At 50.9% G+C, this 20142-nt stretch overlaps 1 protein-coding gene and 1 non-coding gene across 3 annotated transcripts; both read left to right on the top strand.

Annotated features, from left to right (window-relative positions):
• Positions 1–66: 66 nt before the first annotated feature.
• GPR137 (G protein-coupled receptor 137) lies at positions 67–14887 on the top strand. Of its 2 annotated transcripts, XM_015416812.1 has the most exons (8): positions 67–139; positions 1059–1762; positions 3496–3545; positions 4005–4230; positions 7249–7398; positions 9742–9870; positions 13145–13239; positions 14225–14887. In XM_015416812.1, the coding sequence occupies exons 2-8, from the start codon at positions 1397–1399 to the stop codon at positions 14385–14387; spliced, it is 1179 nt and encodes a 392-aa protein (XP_015272298.1). In that variant the 5' UTR covers positions 67–139; positions 1059–1396; the 3' UTR covers positions 14388–14887. The 2 variants fall into 2 exon arrangements, with proteins under 2 accessions (XP_015272298.1, XP_015272297.1); XM_015416811.1 differs by lacking the exon at positions 67–139 and having other exon boundaries at positions 987–1762.
• Positions 14888–17186: 2299 nt separating this feature from the next.
• TRNAT-GGU lies at positions 17187–17258 on the top strand. The gene has a single exon. It is a non-coding gene; the product is annotated as a tRNA-Thr (tRNA).
• The last annotated feature ends 2884 nt before the right edge of the window (positions 17259–20142 follow it).

Here is a 20142-nt window from a genome sequence, read left to right as displayed (position 1 = left end):
ACATGGCGGCCGGAAGCAGCCGTACCGCTCCAGCCAGAACACTCTATGCTCAGCGCGCCATTCACAGCACGGCTTACGTCCTTTGCGCAAGGGAAGACGAAGGCGATGAGGAAGACGCCGTGACCCTCTCGCCAAGCTGGTGAGACAGGGGAGGCGGGGCTTACTCCCTTTGCGTAACTGGGGAACTGACGGGAGTTGGGGCAGCTGGGGAGCGCTCTAGGCCGGGGGACCCTCCTCCCCCAAATTGGGGGGGAAAGGCAGCCGAGGGGGGCCGGCGGCGGCCGGGAATCTGGAAAGAGCCGAGGAGCCGAGGCAGCCGAGGGCGCGGGAGGGAGGTCAGGAGTCCGGCGGGGAAGGTTAAAGGGAACCAGGAGTCCGGCGGGCAGGAGGGGGGAGCTACAGCAGAACACAGAGGAGGAACCCAGGCGTCCGAGGGCCTGAGACCAGGCAGGGGGCAGTCGATAAGAGAGAGAGAGGGGCCAGGAGACCTAGGCCTCCGGGGGGGGGGGGGTGGGGGGTGTCTGAGCATCTGGGGGGGAGGGGGCCAAAAGTCCCAGGCGTCTGGAAGGGAGGGGGCTAAGTTTGTTGGGGGATGTCAGGCGACTGAGCAGCTGAGGGGGAGGGGGCCAAAAGTCCCAGGCGTCTGGAAGGGAGGGGGCTAAGTAAGGGACGCCCCAAAGCTGGAGAAGCAGAGGGACCCAGGTGTCCCGAGGACCTGGAGGAGGCGAGGGGGAAGGGACCCGGGAGCTGGTGGCTCAGGTGCCCGAGAATCTGGAGGAAACAGGCCAAAGGGGTCCGTGAACTGGGTGGGGGGCCAGAGGCCCTGGCGTCTGAGAGCTGGAATAAGAGACCAGTGACCGGGACAGTAGGGACAAGACAGAAAGCAGCCTTAAAAATTGGCTGGCTTCTGGTTTAGGGATAGAGAGGGTTCCCCCCCCCCTCCAAAAAAAAAAAGGAAACCTTATTTTTGGAGGGTAGCCCCCCCCCTCCCCCCCCCTTTTCCCTTCTGACAGGGATTCCGGGCATAACTGCTGTCTGACCTGCCTTCCCACTTACAGGGATTGGGGCGGCTTTTACACCAAGGACTGGATCCGGTTCTCCTCTCTATGCCTTCGTAGCAGAGAGGGCGGGTGGGCGCCGGAGGTGCCACTCTGTTGGCCCACCCCTCCTTGCCCTTCTATAACCTCCATGGAACTGGCCCGGAGCCCTTAATTCATCTGCGGAAAGGGTCAGCCTCCCACAGCCTTGAAGGATGTAACCGGCACCCCTGTGAAGCTGGGGGCAGCTCCTCCGCCTAAGCGAGTGAGGCTCTGCTGATGCCCGGCTGGAAATGACTCCCTCCTAGCCGAATCGGGGACACCCCCCCACACACACACCCCAGCCTGCAACACTCAAGATGGAGAAAGTCCTCAGCAACCTCAGTGTGGTCGTGCCGGCTTCCCGCCTCACGCCTGCCTTCCCGCCCGCGGTCAAGGTTGGGCTCACGGCGTTGTACACGGCGCTGTACGCCTTGCTTTTCCTCTCGGTCTACGCCCAACTCTGGCTGGTTCTCTTCTATCGCCACAAGAAGTTCAGCTACCAGACTGTCTTCCTCTTCCTCTGCCTCCTCTGGGCCGCCCTGCGCACCACCCTCTTCTCCTTCTACTTCAGAAACACCCTCAAGGCCAACCACTTGGGTCCTTTCTTCTTCTGGCTTCTCTACTGCTGCCCGGTCTGCCTGCAGTTCTTCACCTTGACCCTCATGAACCTGTATTTTGCCCAGGTAAAATGCTCATGAAGCTGTGCTGGCCTAGGTGGCTTGTGGGTAAAGAGGCTGATGTAGAATGGCTGGAAGGGCTTCTCTTTGGCAAGAGTTTGCAAACAGGAGTGTCAGAGGGGCCTTGGTTATATATGAAGGCTGTGTACACAGCTTCAAAATCCTTGTGTACTTTGGTTCTGTGAAATGGGTGTACTAGGAACGATGGAATGTGTGTATCTTTGTCTGCAACTCTTTGGTTACCTGTGCGCTCTAGAAATCAGCATTCGCTCTGTCTGAACTGCATAAACCAGAGTTACAACTTGAACTCGTTGCCAGTGTTTCTTATCGATAGGGAGTGCCGCATCGGGGTTAAGAGACTGAGCTGTTAACTGAAAAACCCCTAGTTCGAATGTCACCTCTGCCGCAAATACACTTGGTGGCACTGCTCTCTTGTGTCCTCAGCCTTCTATCTGCGATATGGGTAGTTGTGATGGTTGTAAAAACCAAACTACCTTGCAGGGTTGGTGTAAAAGGTTCCTGAGCGGTGGCTCAAGTGGTTAAGACGCTGAATTGCAGGCTGTGGAAGGTCAGTAGTTCAGCAGTTCGAGACCCGAGTGTGCCGCATGACGGAGTGAGCTCCCATCTCTAGTTCCAGCTCCTGCCAACCTAGCAGTTCGAAAGCAAGAAATCGCAAGTAGATAAATAGGGACCACTTCGGTGGGAAGGTAACAGCGTTCCGTGTGCCTTGGTGTTTAGTCATGCCGGCCACATGACCACGGAAATGTCTTCGGACAGCGCTGGCTCTTCGGCTTTGAAACAGAGATGAGCACCGCAACCCTAGAGTCGGACTCGACTGGCTTTCAAGCAAGGGAACCTTTACCTTTACCTTTACACTGTTGTAACCGCCCTAGTAGCCCAGAGTCGCCCAGTCTTGTCAGACCTTGTAAGCTAAACAGGGGCAGAAGTTGGATGGGAGACCATTGGGGAAAGATGGGGGGCTGCCATGCAGAGGAAAGCAATGGCCAACCACCTCTGCTAATCTCTTGAAAACCCCGTGAGATGGAACGTCACGGGGCCAGTTAAGACTTGACGGCACAATTTACCTTAGAACGCTTGTTATTCCCTTTTCAACAATGGGTAATTGAGAGCTGGTTATCTGCAGAAGGGATCTGCAGAGCGGTGGGGCTTTCTCCTTAAATCCACACCCAGTTCTGTGTCAGAAACCTTGAAATATGTTTCAGATCCTTGTGAGGCAAGAGAAGTTATTAGTTAAACAAAGGCAGAGGGGATCTGGAAGGGGCTGTGCTCGGCCTCCCCTCTCCTCATCTCTCCCACACACATAGAAACAGAAGGAGGTGTGTGTCTGTCTGCCCGCCTGTGTATCCCACAGCACTGCTCTAAAGGTCACTTCCATATCTGAGCTGGTCATTCACCTTTCTGGAATGAGTTACTTGATGGTGTTTCCCAATCACAGTGGGCCTTGCGCAAGCAGACAGGTCACCTTGGACCTAGGGAGGGATAAGAGGTGCATGCAAGCACTGTTACGGTGCTTCTCCCTCCCTGTCGCTTTATGCGCAAGGGGGAACCCGTCTGTGTGGGGATCAGGCCATGCTGACGGAACTGAGTTCCTTTGTCATCCCCTTTGGGCTTTGGGCCATGGTGGCCAGAGGGGTGGCGGATCAGTTGTTTCAAGATGGCTTCCTCATCCCTGCATCTTGTGTACCGCTAATCTCCCCCCCCCCTCCACTCCCTTCCAGGTGGTTTTCAAGGCCAAAGCAAAATACCGCCCTGAACTGACCAGAGGCCTGTGAGTACCCGTGTGTGTCCAGTTTTGTCTGTAAATCATAACACTCGCATCCTGCCTTCCCACACATTCCCTCTTGCTTGGGTGTAGGGGAGTATGTGGGGCAAATGCAAAGGGTGGGGATGACGTTAAGCTTGGCTTCAAGCACCTTTGCTTCCTGTGGGGAGCCCTGATCTTAGAAAGCCTTGAGCTGAGATCGCTTTCGAAGGAGATCCAACAAATTCAGTGCCGAGGAGAGGCCTATTGGCTGCTAGCCTGTAAATAGAGCTTCCATGTTCGGAGGCAGTGTGCCACTGAACGCCCAGTTCTTGGGAGGGCTATTGTTTCCATGCTTCCCAGAAGCATCTGATCAGCCTCCACTAAAGACAGGGTGCTTGACTAGTTGGCCCCTTACTCTGATTCAGCAGAGCTCTTCATGCAGTGCCATGACTGACTTTCTCCATCCTTTTCTCTCCTCCCCAGGTTGGCAGTGCGGGGGGCATGCTTGGGCGCCAGCCTCCTCTTCCTGGTGGTGAACGTGGCATGTGCCGTGCTAGTGCGGGCACGCCGGGCAGAGCCCTGGGCTGTGGTTCTGGCACGGGTCCTCATCAACGACTCGCTGTTTGTGTTGGGGGCTGTCTCTCTTGCGCTGTGTCTCTGCCTCGTGGCCCGTGGCTCCCCTTCCACACGGATCTATCTGGAAGCCAAGGTGGGTTCTGCTGAGATTGAGGTGGGTGGGTGGGTGGGACCCTGTGGCCTAACTTTTCTCATTTATTTATTTATTTTTGTTATTTATTTCTCACTGAGACTCAAGGTGAATTACACTGTATAAGTCAATATGGAGACCAAGCTCTGTGAGGAAAGGATGAGGGACTTGGGAATATTTAGTCTGGAGAAGAGGAGGTTGAAGGGGGACATGATGGCTCTCTTGAAGTATTTGAAGGGCTGTCGCTTAGAGGAGGGCAGGGAGCTGTTCCTTTCAGCAGCAGAGGATAGGACTCACAATAATGGGTTTAAATTTAGGGCAGGAATGTAACAGCTGGCTGGATCTTAGGAAAAACGTTTTGACAGTAAGAGCTGTGCAACATTGGAATCAGCTGCCTAGTGAGCAGTGTTCCCTCTAAGCTGAGTTAGTGTGAGCTAGCTCACAGTTTTTTAGCCTCCGGCTCACACATTTTTGTCTTAGCTCAGGAAGGATGATTCCAGAGCAAACTAAGTTATTCAATAGCCAATTCACCTGCTCACAACTTTAATGCCGGTAGCTCACAAAGTAGAATTTTTGCTCACAGGACTCCACAGCTTAGAGGGAACATTGCTAGTGAGGTGATGAACTCCCCCTCCCTGGCGGTCTTCAAGCAGCAGCTGGACAAACACTTGTCAGGGATGCTCCAGGCTGACCCTGCATTGAGCAGGGGGTTGGAATAGGTGGCCTCTCTGGCCCCTTCCAGCTCTGTCATTCTATGATTCTGTCAACATGATCGAGTATATCAAATCTGTGCTGGAGATGTAAAAGGAATGAGCTCATTCATTCATATCCGGTGGCAGTGCCCAATTCTATAAACATATTTTTATTCTGTGCTGAGATTCTTGAGTCGTCTAATTATGGGGAAGACAGAGCCATGGGAAATCCCCTCTGTCCCACTTTCCCCCCTCCCTGCACGAGCAAGGAAGGCTTTGCCCAAGACCACACATCAGTTCATGGCTAACGTGAAGCTGAACTCAGCACCTTTTTCGTGTTACTTTTTAATTAGTATTTGCATACATTTTTTTTAAATTGCTATAAGTTGCTCTGGTAGCCAGGTTTGCCCAAAAAGCAGGGCAAAAATAATACAGTGCCTCTTGGTTGACTAGCAGGGAGCTTAAGATGATTGAGAGCCAGTGTGGTGTGGTGGTTAATAGTGGCAAAATCTAATCTGGAGAACCGGATTTGATTCCCCTTCCTTCACATGAGGCCTGCTGGGTGACCTGGGGCCAGTCACTGTTCTCTCAGAACCCTCTCAGCCCCACCTACCTCACAAGGTGCCTGTGATGGGGAGAGGAAGGGAAGGTGATTATAAGCTGCTTAAAATAGAGAAAAGCGGGGTATAAAAACCAACTCTTCTTCTGCTGCTGCTTCTTTAACAGTCTCTTATCTTTAGCTCATTAGCAAATTTGATACTGGGGGAACCTGGTCTCAACAAAACCCAGGAATGGCTGGGGTACACGCGAGAAAAGACAACAGAGATGCTTATGGCACTTTGGAGGATAGATCTGTCAGTGGTTACTAGCCATGGTGACTGAAGGGAAACCTCCATGTTCAGAAGTAGTCAACCTCTGAATCCCAGTACCAGGAGGTAGCATCGGGAAGGCCTCAGCCTCTCTGCCCTGTTCTTATCCTTGCGGAGGAACTGGTTGGCCAGTCTGTGAGACAGGATGCTGGACTAGATGGACCATTGGTCTGATCCAGCAGGGCTCTTCTTGTGTTCTTATGCCCTTGACAGAAGAACAGGTTTGCAGATTTAACTTTTGTGGACTACCACAGCCCCTCAAAAGCATTTGGGCACTCTGGTCCCTCAACAGCTTCTGCTGCAGTAAATCTATTGGCGTTTTTAAGGTACCACAGCATACTATTTTTGCTGTTGCTCTAGCACAGCTATCACACTGCAATTTATCACACCGCGGAAGCTATTCATGCCTTAGGCAGACTATCAGTGTTGTTGCACCTATTCATTACCACTGGCGGTTTAGCTAGGAACGGGTTTCACCTGCCCAGATTGGATCTGGTGTCCCCTAGATCCCTAGCCAAACTTACTTAGGTGACCTTGGTTGGTGTCACGTTGGACAATCTCAACGGCATGAGTTTGATTCCCCCATGCTGGCAATCCAGGTACAGAAGAGGGCCTAGTTTTTGCCCATAGGATGGCCATTGTAATTTCAGCAGTTTAACGCAAACTAGAGTGGTGTTTGGAGGATGGGAAAAGTTGTGTGGCTGTATAGCAATGCAAAGTCCAAATAACAAGATCCATGCAATACCTTTTATAAGGGACCAACCAAAGGACACAAAATATTGGACAAGCTTTCAAGTTCCCCAGAACTCTTCATCAGGCTGGACGTTACAAAATTTCAAAAAGAGGGTCTGTCTGGCACAATGGCTAAGTGGAAAATTTCTGTGTCCAGAGGTAGTGCACCTGTGAATACCAGTTGAGAAGAGAGGAGATTGGATTTATACCCTGCCCTGCACTCAGAGTCTCAGAGTGGTTTACAATCTCCTTCCCTTCCTCTCCCCTGTGGAGTAACTGGGGCTGAGAGAGCTCTGAGAGAACTGCTGTCGAGAGAACAGCTCTGGGAGAACTGTGGCTTGCCCAAGGTCACCCAGCTACTGCATTTGGAGGAGTGGGGAATCAAACCCAGTTCTCCCAGATCACAGTCCGTGCTCCTAACCACTACACCAAACTGGCTTTGGGGTTGGACAACAGGAGAAGAAGGACACTGTTGTCATGCCCCGCTGATAGACTTCCCCAAAGCACCTGGGCTGGCCATTCTGGGAAACAGAATACTCAACTAGATGGACCTTTGACCAGATCCAGCAGGGCTGTTCTTCTGACCATTTCTTGCTTCTGACCAAGTGGCCACCACCACAATTAACTTACTAGTGTTTAAGATGCCGCAAGGGTCTTTGCTGCAGTGGACCCCTAGGTCTACCCCTTGGCTGTCAGTCTTCCTTACCCGCCTGCCTCTTCCCTTACAGGGCACCACCCTGTGTCAAACAGCTGCCATGGGTGGCACCATCGTCTTGCTGTACGCCAGCCGAGCATGCTACAACCTGGCAGCCCTGGCTCTCTCTTCCCGCACCCGTCTTGACTCTTTTGACTATGACTGGTACAACGTATCGGACCAGGTGAGCGCGGCTGTGCAATGCGCGGGGCCGGTCCGCAGCTCATCTGGGCTGAGCTCCGAACCCCATTTTCCCAGTGGAAGGACTCATCTCTGAAATCTCAGATCCAGTCACGGAGAGTACTTTGAAGCACCTGCTTGGCATGGAGAAGGTTCAGTCCCCGGCATTTCCACTTAAAAGGATCAGATAGTAGGTGATGTGAAAGACCTCTGCTTGAGTCCGTGTAGAGCTGCTGCCAGTCAGAACAAACAGTAACTTGAAAGACCCAGGGTCTGACTCAGGGGAAGGCAGCTGTGTTCCCAGGCGACTGGTTCAAAGCCTGTCTCTCTCTGTTGTATAAACTGCAACCAGCCCCAACAGATGTGGGATTAGGGAGGAAATGAGCTCACCAGATAGGGACTTTTGGCAACGCCTGTGAAATAACATCCATCTAGCCATGCTTGAATCTCATTCATTTTTATCAGGGCTTTTTTTGTAGAAAAAGCCCGGCAGGAACTCATTAGCATATTAGGCCGCACCCAACAGCAGAAACACATTAGCATATTAGGCCACACCCCTGATAGCACAGCTCATTAGCATATTAGGCCACACCCCACATGTTACCAGAAGTGTGGTCATCCAATCACACCCACCTTTTGCTTGTTATTCTGTTTACTTTGTTGTCAAAACCCTGGGCTTTTTTTGTAGCAGGAACTTCTTTGCATGTTAGGCCACACACCCCTAATGTAGCCAATCCTAATGAGTTTCTGCTGTTGGGTGTGGCCTATTATGCTAATGCTAATGCCAACTCAGGAGCCAGCCGGAACTCCGTTCCTGTGCGTTCCTGCCCAAAAATAGCCCTGATTTTTATTCGTTTTATTCACGTTATTTATAATCTGTCACTCCCACTGAGATTCATGGTGGATTACACAGTGTAAGTCAGGGTTCCCCAACATGGGCGCCATGGCGCCTGCCAGGACTTTTCACAGTGCCCCCTGAGCTTTTCAGAAAGTGGGTGGGGCCTTTGTAAGGCAAGGCTTGTTATTGGCTGCCTTCATTCAAATGAAAGAGTTTTCCACTGGAGGATTAGGAGAACTAATAAGCGCCTGGGCTTTTCTTAGACCACGTGGTTCCACACTCCCCCTTCAGGCTTTCCTTCTTTCCCAGGAGGCATGAGGAGGGGGGGGTATTCCATTTGGCTTGCGGAAGGCATTTTTGGGGGTGGAGCTTTCCACCCCCTCTCAAAACTTCCGATGTGCCCAGAGGCTCAAAAAGGTTGGGGCAGAGCGTTTTATTCACGTTATTTATAATCTGTCACTCCCACTGAGATTCATGGTGGATTACACAGTGTAAGTCAGGGTTCCCCAACATGGGCGCCATGGCGCCTGCCAGGACTTTTCACAGTGCCCCCTGAGCTTTTCAGAAAGTGGGTGGGGCCTTTGTAAGGCAAGGCTTGTTATTGGCTGCCTTCATTCAAATGAAAGGGTTTTCCACTGGAGGATTAGGAGAACTAATAAGTGCCTGGGCTTTTCTTAGGCCATGTAACCACACTCCCCCTTCAGGCTTTCCTTCTTCCCAGGAGGCATGAGGAGGGGGGGGTGTTATTCCATTTGGCTTGCAGAAGGCAAAACTCCCGATGTGCCCAGAGGCTCAAAAAAGTTGGGGAACCCTGTTGTAAGTCATTGCAAATCAATAGGACGGGACATCCAATAAGCAATGTAAATAGGATTAGGATAGCTGAAATCTAAAACCAAGCAAAAGTCTAAAACGAAGGAGAAACAGAGCAGATGTGTATTAACCTGGCACGTTAAACAATGCAGAAGTTGCACAGTAGGATGCTCTGATTTATTTATGGATAACCCCATTGGCCAAGGTGGGACTTGGCTGTTCTCTCTGGATGGCTTGAGAGCTGGCCTTCCAGGGGACCGGCTAACTTTTATACGCGTGCAGCTTCCACCCACAATACAGAAGAAGTCGCTGGGCACGTTTTGTTTTGAAGCATAATTCTACTTTTGGACCATTTACCTCAGGGTCATCTACTCTGACCAGCAGCAGTTGTCCAGGGCCGGGGGCAGAAAAAGGATCACCCCTAATATCAACTACCTGAGATCCTTTGCCTGAGGACTGGACCCAGGCCCCTTCTGCATGCCAGTTTTGGCTCTACCACGGCCCCTCCAACTGTTGGGCGTTATTTTGCCTTCTGCCATAGCGTGTGGCTCACGTCCCTGAAATCCCGTGGCGTGGGCTCTACTGATGCTACCCAGCCATACTCATTGGGATACCAGAGTGGGGAGGGTGGGGGGTGTTGGTTCAGAGATCCACTCTCCACCCGGCATCTGACCTGTCTTCCGTCTGCTCCCATCCCAGGCGGATCTAATCACAGACCTGGGAGACCAAGGATACATCGTCTTTGGCCTCATCCTCTTCATCTGGGAACTGCTGCCCACTGCATTGCTGGTGGGATTCTTCCGGGTGCATCGGCCTGCTCAGGATATGGTGAGAGACCGGGGGGGGGGGGGGGGGGCCCAAAGCTCAAAACAAACAAGCTGATCAGCGGATGATGGAAGCAAGACCTGAGGCTGGGTGGGGTGGGGGGGGGTGGGGTGTGGGTGTCGGGTTTCCAGGATTCCCGCCGGCCCCAAGCATTTAGCATTGCACAGAATCATGTTTGTTTTTTTTAATTTTAATTTTAGTTTTATATAATATACAGTTTTATATATATACATACAACAACAAAGTTGAACAATAGTCTAGCTAGTATTTAAATGAGTTGGTAGTATGGCTTAGCTCAGCCAACAAAGTGATAGAGACATTATTCAAGAATTATTGTCTAAGAAAAGGAAATCTTAGGGAAACCTTAATATATAAGATTAATTGTTCCTACTACAGATTTAAACTCTTCCTTAGACGACAGACATTCTAAAACAGGAAACCGGATAGATACGAACTTTGATGTATAAGGATCAGTTTCTTTTTGAGAGGTGGGGTCTGTGATTTTGTCTAGTATGCAAAATTCTTGTATTTTAAATATCCAGTCTTTGATTGTGAGGATTATATTATTCTTCCAGAATTGAACAATTATTGCCCTGGCGGAGACACAAAGTAGTTCTAGGAGTTCAATATTATGGGATCTGGATGTACAACAATGCCAGTTGTTCAATATCAATATATCTATTTGCAGTGGTATTGTAAACTGTGTTATGGTGGATATTTGTTTTATAACCAGTTTCCAAAATTCTTCTATCACTTTACATTCCCACTAGCAATGTCTACAAGTGCCTTTTGGCATAGAATCATGTTTGAAGATTTGATGCAATGTAGTATGTTCTCTCTCTCTCTCTCTCTCTCTCTCTCTCTCTCTCTCTCTCTCTCTCTCTCTCTCAAAAAGAAGTTTCTAGTCCTCATTGCCTTGGGGGAAAGTTAAATGAGCTAGATGGACCTTTGTAGCATTCAGGGGACTAGACTGTTCTTCACACCATAGTCTGCTCCCCTAGGGGATGCTGACACGTGGCACTAATCAAATTGGCAATAATGCCAACACATTGGCATGAATTAAATACACAATAGTTAAATGGTGGAATTCACAGCCAGTGCTCACAGTGATGGCCATGATCCTGGATGGCTTTAAAAGGGGATCAGGCATATTCCTTAGATCCCTTCCAGTCCTGTTCCAGATTCCTTAGATCCCTTCCAGTCCGGTTTCCGACCAGGCCATGGGACGGAGACGACCACCAACTACTGACCCACCGCCTCGCTGACACTGGGATCCAGGGGTCTGCCTTGCAGTGGCTTTCCTCGTTTCTCCGGGATTGGGGACAAAGGATGGCTGTAGGGGAACAACTGTCCCAAAGGCACCCACTAGTCTGCGGACACCCAGCTCTATCTGTTGTTGGGCGGCCGGTCAGACTCCAGTCCGGAAGATCTGGACCTGGCATTGCAAGTCGTGGCTGGATGGCTTAGACTGAGCCAACTGAAATTGAATCCGACGAAGACGGAGGTCCTATGCCTGAGTCGGAGTAGTCCGGGGGTAGGGATCCCATTCCCGACCTTCAGTGGGGCACCGTTGGTGCCAGCGGCGAAGGTCTGGAGCTTGGGAGTGCTCTTGGATGCCCCCCTAATGATGGAGGCCCAAGTAGCAGCTGCTGCAAAGTCAGACTTTTACCATCTTTGGCTGATCAGGCAGTTGGTTCCCTTCCTTGAGCGCAACGACCTGGCGTCAGTGATCCATGCAATGGTCACCTTGAGACTGGACTACTGTAATGCCTTCTGCATGGGGCTGCCCTTGTCCCAAATTCAGAAGGTGCAGCTAGTGCAGAATGTGGCGGCCAGGCTTCTGATGGGTCTCCCTATGCGGGAACACATCCAGCCTGCGCTAAAAGCATTGCACTGACTGCCTATAGCGTAGCGAATTCAGTTCAAGGTGCTGGTACTTACCTTTAAAGCCCTTTATGGCCAGGGACCTATGTACCTAAAGGACCGCCTTTCCCCATACGTTCCCCAGTGAGCACTGCGATCGGGTAGTCAAAATCGCCTGGTCCTCCCAGGCCCTAGAGAAGCCAGGCTTGCAGCAACAAGGGCCAGGGCCTTCTCGGTGGCAGCTCCGTACTGGTGGAATGAGCTCCCGGAAGACATCAGGGTCATGCAGGACCTTTTACAGTTCTGCAGGCCCTGTAAAACCAAGCCCTTCCACCAGGCATTTGATTAAGGAGCCGCCGCGACCATCTGAGGCCCTGTCCCCCAATACCATCAATATCCTAATAACACCAATAATATCATTAACATAATTGAATAGCCTGTGCCTTGCTGACATGGCCCAGACTATGCGCCAACTGATTGTGGACTCCCGCCATGTTGTATGCCATCGCTAGCACTTTATGTATTGTTTTTAGGTTTAATTTATTGTCATTTTCCACCAGGCATTTGATTAAGGAGCCGCCGCGACCATCTGAGGCCCTGTCCCCCAATACCATCAATATCCTAATAACACCAATAATATCATTAACATAATTGAATAGCCTGTGCCTTGCTGACATGACCCAGACTATGCGCTAACTGATTGCGGACTCCCGCCATGTTATATGCCATTGCTAGCACTTTATGTATTGTTTTTAGGTTTAATTTATTGTCATTTTAACTGAAATTGTTTTATCAGTAATAATAATGTTGTGAGCCTGTTGCAGCGGGGAGGGCGGGATAGAAGCCGAAATAAATAAATAAATTCATGGTGGAGAGGTCCATCGGTGGCTGCTAGCCGCTAAAGGGAGCCTCCGTAGTCCATTTCAGTGAGCAGCCATGTTGGTCTGTGGTCTGAGTCCAACAGCACCTTAAAGACCGGCAAGGCTTTTGTGGTATGAACTTTCCACAGTCAAAGAGAGTCTGACAAAGGGAGCTCTGACTCTGAAAAGCCCATGCCCTGAAAATCTTGTTGGTCCCTAAGGTGCTGCTGGATTCGAATCTGGCTGTCCATATCTAGAGGCAGTCAGTCTCTGAAGCCCAGTGCTGTTGGCCCTCCAGAGGAACTGGCTGGCCATTGTGTGAGACAGGATGGTGGACTACATGGACCGCTGGACTAGATGGACTGATCCAGTAGTCTTCTGTGTTCTCACAGCACTGTCTACTGGGACAGACAGGAGGGGGCGGCTTCAGTCCGTTGGGTACAAGCTGCTGAGTGGCCGTGCTGTGAGTCACGGGACTTGGGCAGGAGGAGAGGAAGGAAAAGGGAGGGCAGATGAGAGAGGTTCCGAGTAATGGCTTTCCCCTCCCTATACAGAGTGCCAGCCGTGTCTTCAACCGGCAGCTTGGAGTCTCCCGTTCCTATTTCTTTGACCACCCTGGACAGCGTGATAGTGAAGGACTGACCAGCAGGTAACCTCTTCCTCCCTGGTATCTGGGCACCCATAATGATCCCAGCCCTCTGGTTTGTGTCACGGAGGGCCTTTGGAGTATGCAGATGAAGAACTGGCTCCCGTTGCCTCTTCCCCAGTCCCTCCAAGACAAAAGACAAAACTGGCCCACCCAATGTCTCTGGCAAACACAAATGCCAAACTGCCTTCCCCTGCCATTCAGCTCTCTCGTGACAGATATTCAGAGATAAACTGTACCTGAGCCAGTTTGGTGTAGTGGTTAAGTGAGCGGACTTCAATCTGGGAGAACCGGGTTTGACTCCCCACTCCTCCACTCGCAGCTACTGGATGATCTTGGGCAAGCCATAGTTCTGTCAGAGCTGTTCTTGAAAAAGAGCGGTTTCTGTCAGAGCTCTCTCAGCCCCACCTACCTCACAGGGTGTCTGTTGTGGGGAGGGGAAAGGAAAGGAGTTTGTAAGCCGCTCTGAGACTCCCTTGGTTAGTGAAAGGCAGGGTATAAATCCAATCTGCTTCTTTTTCTTCTTCTGAACCTGAAGGTGCTATGTAGGCTTTACTCCTGATCAAGAATGCTGCCAAACCCCAAACGAGATATTTCTGTCTGTCTGTCTGTCTGTCTGTCTCTCTCTCTCTCTCTCTCTCTCTCTCTCTCTCTCACACACACACACACACACACACACACACGCGCGCACACAAACATTTTGGTGAGAGCCAGTGGTTAGGAGCACAGACTCTAATCTGGGAGAACCAGGTTTGATTCCCCGCTCCTCCACATACACCTACTGGTGTGACCTTGGGTCAATCATAAGTTCTTTCAGGGCTGTTTTCTCACGGGCAGTTCTCAAGAGAGCTCTCTCAGCCCCACCTACCTCACAGGGTGTCTGTTGTGGGGAGGGGGAGGGAAAGGGATAGTAAACTGCTCTGCAACTCCTTCAGGTAGTGAAGGGTGGGGTATAAATCCAATCTCCTTTTCTTCTTCTCCCTTGCAGCCTGACGGGACGGCTGGGCAGCGGAAGCTGGTATGGCTCCATCAACCACAGCAGCGAGCAGGATTGGTTTGGGGGTCACCCTCCCACGGCCCCCCTTCTCTTCTCGCAAGCGGCGGTTTCCGGCAGCCACCACCACAGCCTCTACTCCACCCCGCAGAACTGAGGAATGTGGGAGGGTTGCAGGGGGGGGACCAGAAGCCTGGGGGTGGCAGGGAGGGGGATCCTTACCGATGCTGGAAGTCGGCCAGTGCAGAGGCACAGAGTGTTATAGCCACAGCCCCTTCCCCAAATTGTGTAGTCAGGAAATCCAGTTTTTTCCTTAGCCGTGGGGCTGGTTGGTCATTTGCTGGCACTTTGGGTCCCAATGCTTGAACCACATGCCTCCCTCCCGTGCCCACTGCCGCCTCCTGAATAACAATAGTAAACTTAGAACTCTGGCACTTTATTTGAAGGGGGTTGGGGGGGTGGGGTTTTATCTGTGATGTCATTGTTTAAATAGAATTCTGGCACAGCTGGGGTGGGGTTTTTCTCTCCTTCCCCTTCCTCCGCCCCATGAGCCAGAGCTGCAGTGTTTGGGAGTACCCTTTGTCCTATGCTAGACTCGCTGCAGTTTCGGTGCTGATTCCATTCCCCTCCCCCCTTACAATACAGTCTGTTTGTGTTAGCATCTTTTGTGTGTGTCGTTCTTAATGGTTTCTTTTCAAAGATTACTTTTATCCCGCTAAAGGGCACTTCCCGCCGCCACAAGGAGCCTTCCCTGGATGAAAGGGAAGCTCCTTGCATTGGAAGAAAACGCCGCTGCTGTTAGGGGAACAGAGGTTGAAGAGAAGGGGTTGGATTCTGTGGATAACTGAAGGAAGAAGGGGAGTTTTGCCATCCCCTCTGCAACAAAACATGCCCCTTTGATTGCTGTCTTGTCCCCTGTCCTGCCCCCCCCCGAGCAGCGGGGGGGGGGCAATTGGGGCAGCTCCAGGAGAGGAAAGGCAGAGAATTTGTACACTGCTGATGGAATTTTTTGGCAGAGTCCAAGCCAAGGACTCAGAATCTTCCTGTGGTCATGTAGGGATGGGTGGGAAGGGAAGGTGTCACGGTATAGCCCAGGGGTGGCCAAACTTGCATAACATAAGAGCCACACACAATAAACGTCAGATGTCTGAGAGCCGCATGACACGAACAAACATTACAGACATGTTTTTATTATTGAAAAATATGCAAATTTGCTTTTTATTAACATTAAATGAGGCGGCCAAAAAATAAAAACAAAAGGGGGTAAAAATAGATATTGATAATGATATTTTATTTGTCCAATGATATTTGCAGGCTGGGGGGGCTTTGAGAACGCATTTAAAGTTAACGTTGCTTTCTTTCTCTGCTCCCCCCTGTCTCAAGCCTACCCCAGGAGGGGAACACTGGCTGGAGAAGGGAAGACCGGTTGGGGAGGCACCCCTCCTCTTTGCTTCCCCAGCTGCCCTGCTGGGAGCCACACAATAGGTGTGAAAGAGCCGCATGTGGCTCCCGAGCCACCCCTGTTATAGCCTGATCTTGTCAGATTTTGGAAGCTAAGCAGGGCTTTGGAAGGGAGACCACCAAGGAAGGCTCTGGAGAGGAAGGCGATGGCAAACCCTCTGTGCTTCTCACTTGCCTTGAAAGCCCCTTGCTAGGGTTGTCATAAGTCAGCTGTAGCTTGATGGTGTTCGACATCACACAGGGATGGATGGGAATCTGGGATGCAAACCCTTTCGTATGGTAACAAACCTGCTTTCTTCTGTGGGCCAGTTTTTGGGATCAGCATTGGATCAGGTTATTTGAGCAAATGTATTGAAAAGGAGCTTTAAAAAAAGTAAAATCCTACCTCTTTATCTAAGATATTTATATTCCATCCTATCCCGGTAGCGGGTCAAAGCAGCCATCGATAAAACAAGGTATCACTTTAGTAATACGGGGCATTTGCAACGGTATAGGTGCCAGTTGGAATCGGTGTACTTACCGGCGTTCACACGTAGAACATCTGCCTTCCGTCCCTAACCGTTGCAAAGAGCTTTAAACCGTTGTATTCTGCCACTTAGGTCCCCAAGTGGTGGTATCCTGAGTGCAACGATTGTAACCGCTTTACCCCCACCCCCCCAGTCTGATCGCTCTCCACCATTGTAGAGCCGCTTCTGTTCGGAAGCCTGATTCTTCCTATTTTCGGCCGCCATTTTTTTTGTTAGGTTGACAATATGCGCTTGGGCAAATCTTTGCCCCGGCATTTGTCTTATGTGCTTGGGCGAAGCTTTGCCCCCATTTGTTTAAAAAAAAGAAAGAAAAGGTCCTTAGTTTAAGGTTTTAGAGGAGTCCGGGACCTCAGGGAGGCCAGTTTGCTCTTTAAACTTTAAAGGTAAGTCCTCTCTTCAGGGCATGCTTTTCTGGATGGGGTGTTGTGCGCATGCGCGAAGATCGCCATTCTGTGGATGGCTGCCTATGCGCATGCGCAAACTGAGTTTAAAAAAAACAAACGCCGACACCTACTGTGTGTGACGGGCATACAGCGATGGGCTCCGCAGACAGGAGGTAAGTGTGATCGCGTTTCAGCTGGCATAAACGCCCCGTCTGAACACACCCATAAGAATTAATAAAACATTGTTTTAGTAACTGTCTAGTAGCAGTAGTCTGTCCTGACCGGGATACCTCAGGCTAGTCTATGGAACAAAGATGTTTCGCTGCCTGAGACCTTGCAGAACCACGGCTAGTCAGAGTGGGTGATAACTGGCCTGGATGGTTCAGTGGTCTGACCTGGCCGAAGGCAGCCTCATAAATTCATCCAGACTCTGGGGTGGGTCCTATAGATCTCTTCCTCCTACTGGTGGCGCCTACCTCTGGCTCGCCTTCCCCCAAGACGAGACTCTTCTGCAAGCAGAAATCACCTCACATACAAGGAAGGTGCTGCCATTAGTGCAGTGGTACTCACTTTGTGGGCCACAGAGGGGCCGTGGCTCAGTGGTAGAGCATCTGGTTGGTATACAGAAGGTCCCAGGTTCAATCCCTGGCATCTCCAATTTAAAAAAAAAAAGACCAGGGAGTAGGTGGTGTGAAAGATCTCTGCCTGAGACCCTGGAGAGCTGCTGTCAGTCTGAGTAGACAATACTGACCTTGATAGACCAGCAGTTTGATTCGGTATAAGGGAGCTTCCTGTATGTTCATGTGAGGATGTCTCAAGTGGATTAGAAGAATTTTAGATAAATTAATAAGTATGGTATATTGGTTAGTGTGTCAGACTAGGAACGGAAGCCCTTTGGGTTATCTTGGGTCAGTCACAGACTTCCAGCTTAACCTACTTTGTTGGATTGTTGTGAAGGTAAAACAGGAGGGAAGAGCTATGTACACTATCCTGAGCTCTTTGGAAGAAAGGTGAAATAAAGAAAACGTAGACAAAATCTTTCCTTTTTCTTGTTTCTATCAAAAAAGTTGTACATGGACACCATTAACTTGTGTTTAATACAGTGGTTAAATGCCCTGGAGGATATAAGTTGAACAGCATAGTGGTTCCGCCCCCCATTTTTTGGTGCTATTCCTCCCTCCGGGAAGTTTCTGTGGAAAAGCTACCGCTTGGGACACTTGCTTTAACGGCCTCTGAGGGATGCCGTTTCAAACCAACCAAGCCAGAAGCAGATGTGCTGATTCACAACGAGCAATCTTGCAAAGCTAGTGAAGGCTGGATGCAATAAACCCAAAGTGGTTTCCAACTGGGGGATGGTACTTAGGGCTACCAGCCCAAGTGGGGCCGGGAGATCTCCCGCTTTTACAACTGATCTCCATACTACAGAGTTCAGTTCCCCTGGAGAACATGGCTGTTCTGGAGCGTGAACTAGCGTTGCCAGGTCTGCTTGGGAAAATCCCTGGAGACTTGGGGGGTGGAGCCAGGAGGGGGCGGGGTTTGGGGAGGGGCCTCAGCAGGGTACAAAGCCATAGAGTCCACCCTTCAAAGCAGCCATTTTCTCCAGGGGAGCTGATCTCTGTCAGCTGGAGATCAGTTGTAAAAGCAGGAGATCTCCAGGCCCCACCTGGAGGCAGGCAACCCTAGGGTGAACTCTATGGCACTGTACCATGCTGAGGTCCCTTTCTTCCCTAACCCCACCCCCCTGGCTCCACCTTCCAAATCTCCAGGTATTTCCTAACCCAGAGCTGGATACCCTAGTTGCCAGCCTCCAGGTGGGTCCTGGAGTTCTCTCAGAATGGCTTATAATTGATCTCCAGACTGCCACGATCCGTTCCCCTGCAGAAAATGGCAACTTCAGAGGGTGGACTCTGTCACTGTGGCATCCCATCCCTCCCTCCCCAAACTCCACACTTCCCAGGCTGCCCTAGAATCTACAGGAATTTCAAAACCTGAAGCTGGCACAGCCCTACTTGAACTTCAATTATGCTTCAGAGGCCAGAGTCAAGTTGCTAGGCTCGCTTGAGGCTCCAGCTCTGAAGAGGTGGAGCCTGGAGCGTATGAGCGTTGAAGGAAGGGGAGGGACTTGGAGGCCATTAATGGTTTTATTTTTAAAAAAAGAGAGAGACCATAGGCCTAACTTCTCCGATTCAGAATTAGTAGTGCACTTTTCTAATCCCTGTAATCTTCCAGAATACACGTTTTATGCCCGCATTGGTGGCCCTTGCCTTTCATTCATACTTTCCCACAGAAAGGAAGGAGACCAGAAGAACATGCCGGAAAAATGGGTTGGCTTAAAAATTTCAAATGGGAGGAGGAGGCGGTCTCGGGGAGAACAGCATCCCTCCCCGGCTTCTCATTCCTCCTCACCCTGAATTTTTACTCTTCCTGCAAACTCTGAGAGGAAGGCCCGAGAGCCCTGTCACTTCCAGCGCAACCCAGAGCTGAAAATGCCGTAGAGTAGGATGACCTTCTGAATGGCCCTGGCCAGGTGCGTGCCACTGACCCTCTCCTGCCCCGTCTGCCGTTGGACGTAGGAGGGATTTCAGCTCTGACGCTGCCCTAAACCCTTGCTGGCGTTATAATCCTAGCAATCTGTCCTTGGAGGACGGAGGGAGTGGAGGAAAAGAAGGCCTCTGCATCGCAATCCCCGACTGCAGGCCCAGCCGGGGCACTTGGGGATCATGAGCTGGCCGGCCGAAGAATGGAAGGTGGGGCTGCCAGCCCAGGCCCTGAGGGCCATAGCCGAGGTGGAGCAGCGCCTGGAGCGCTTGCAGAAGGAGCGCCAGCAGAAGCAGGTGCAGCTGGATACGCTGGAGGCCATGATGCACAAGCAGAGAAAGAAGGTAACCGGAAGGGGCAGAGCAGCGAAGTTGGGCCCTGTCTTCTGGGTGGGCCCACAAAGGACGTTCCTGCGGGTCTGGTTCATCGATGAATAAAGATCCACAGCAGGGCTGCCTGTGGTTGGTTGCTGGCACGTTTTACTGTAGCATTCAAAATGCATCACGCACACATTTTATTTTTGGTAGGCCTAACAAACACCCTGTAAAGTAGGCCAGTATTATTATCCATGCATTGCAAAATAAGCGAGGGTAGGAGGAGAATAATGTTGGGCATTAGGGAGGCCAGCCTCCAGGTGGGAGCTGAGGATCCCCCGGAATTAGTTCATCTCCAGAGTACAGAGATGAGTTCCCCTGGAGAAAGTGGATGCTTTGGACGGTGGACTCTGTGGCATTGTATCTCACTGAGGTCCTTGTCTTCCCCAGACTCCATCCCCAAATCTCCAGGAGTTTCCCAACCTGGATTTGGCAACCCTAAAACCCCCATCCCCTGCCGGTGGCCGGGGGGACCTGGGAACCTTAGTTTGCATTAAGGCTTCCTAGAAGAGAGTCTGTACACTAGCTTGTGTATGCAACCTGAACTTTCATGTTCTGACCCAACCTGGCACCATATGTCGTGTTTTTCCAAAACATTTCACATGGGTTGTCTCTGCAAGTCATGACAA

This window comes from Gekko japonicus, unplaced genomic scaffold (assembly GCF_001447785.1).
Source record: "Gekko japonicus isolate JY-2015 unplaced genomic scaffold, Gekko_japonicus_V1.1 scaffold248, whole genome shotgun sequence".
Classification (NCBI taxonomy): domain Eukaryota; kingdom Metazoa; phylum Chordata; class Lepidosauria; order Squamata; family Gekkonidae; genus Gekko; species Gekko japonicus.
The sequence above is the reverse complement of the archived record's forward strand: the minus strand, read 5'-3'. Positions and strand labels throughout refer to the sequence as shown.

What these genes read in the sequence shown, in the direction of transcription:
- GPR137 (XM_015416812.1), top strand. Translation starts at nt 1,397, where the DNA reads ATGGAGAAAGTCCTCAGCAACCTCAGTGTGGTCGTGCCGGCTTCCCGC. An exon ending in GGTACAACGTATCGGACCAG is followed by an intron (nt 7,399 to 9,741) that starts GTGAGCGCGGCT and finishes CTCCCATCCCAG; the next exon opens with GCGGATCTAATCACAGACCT. An exon ending in AGTGAAGGACTGACCAGCAG is followed by an intron (nt 13,240 to 14,224) that starts GTAACCTCTTCC and finishes TCTCCCTTGCAG; the next exon opens with CCTGACGGGACGGCTGGGCA.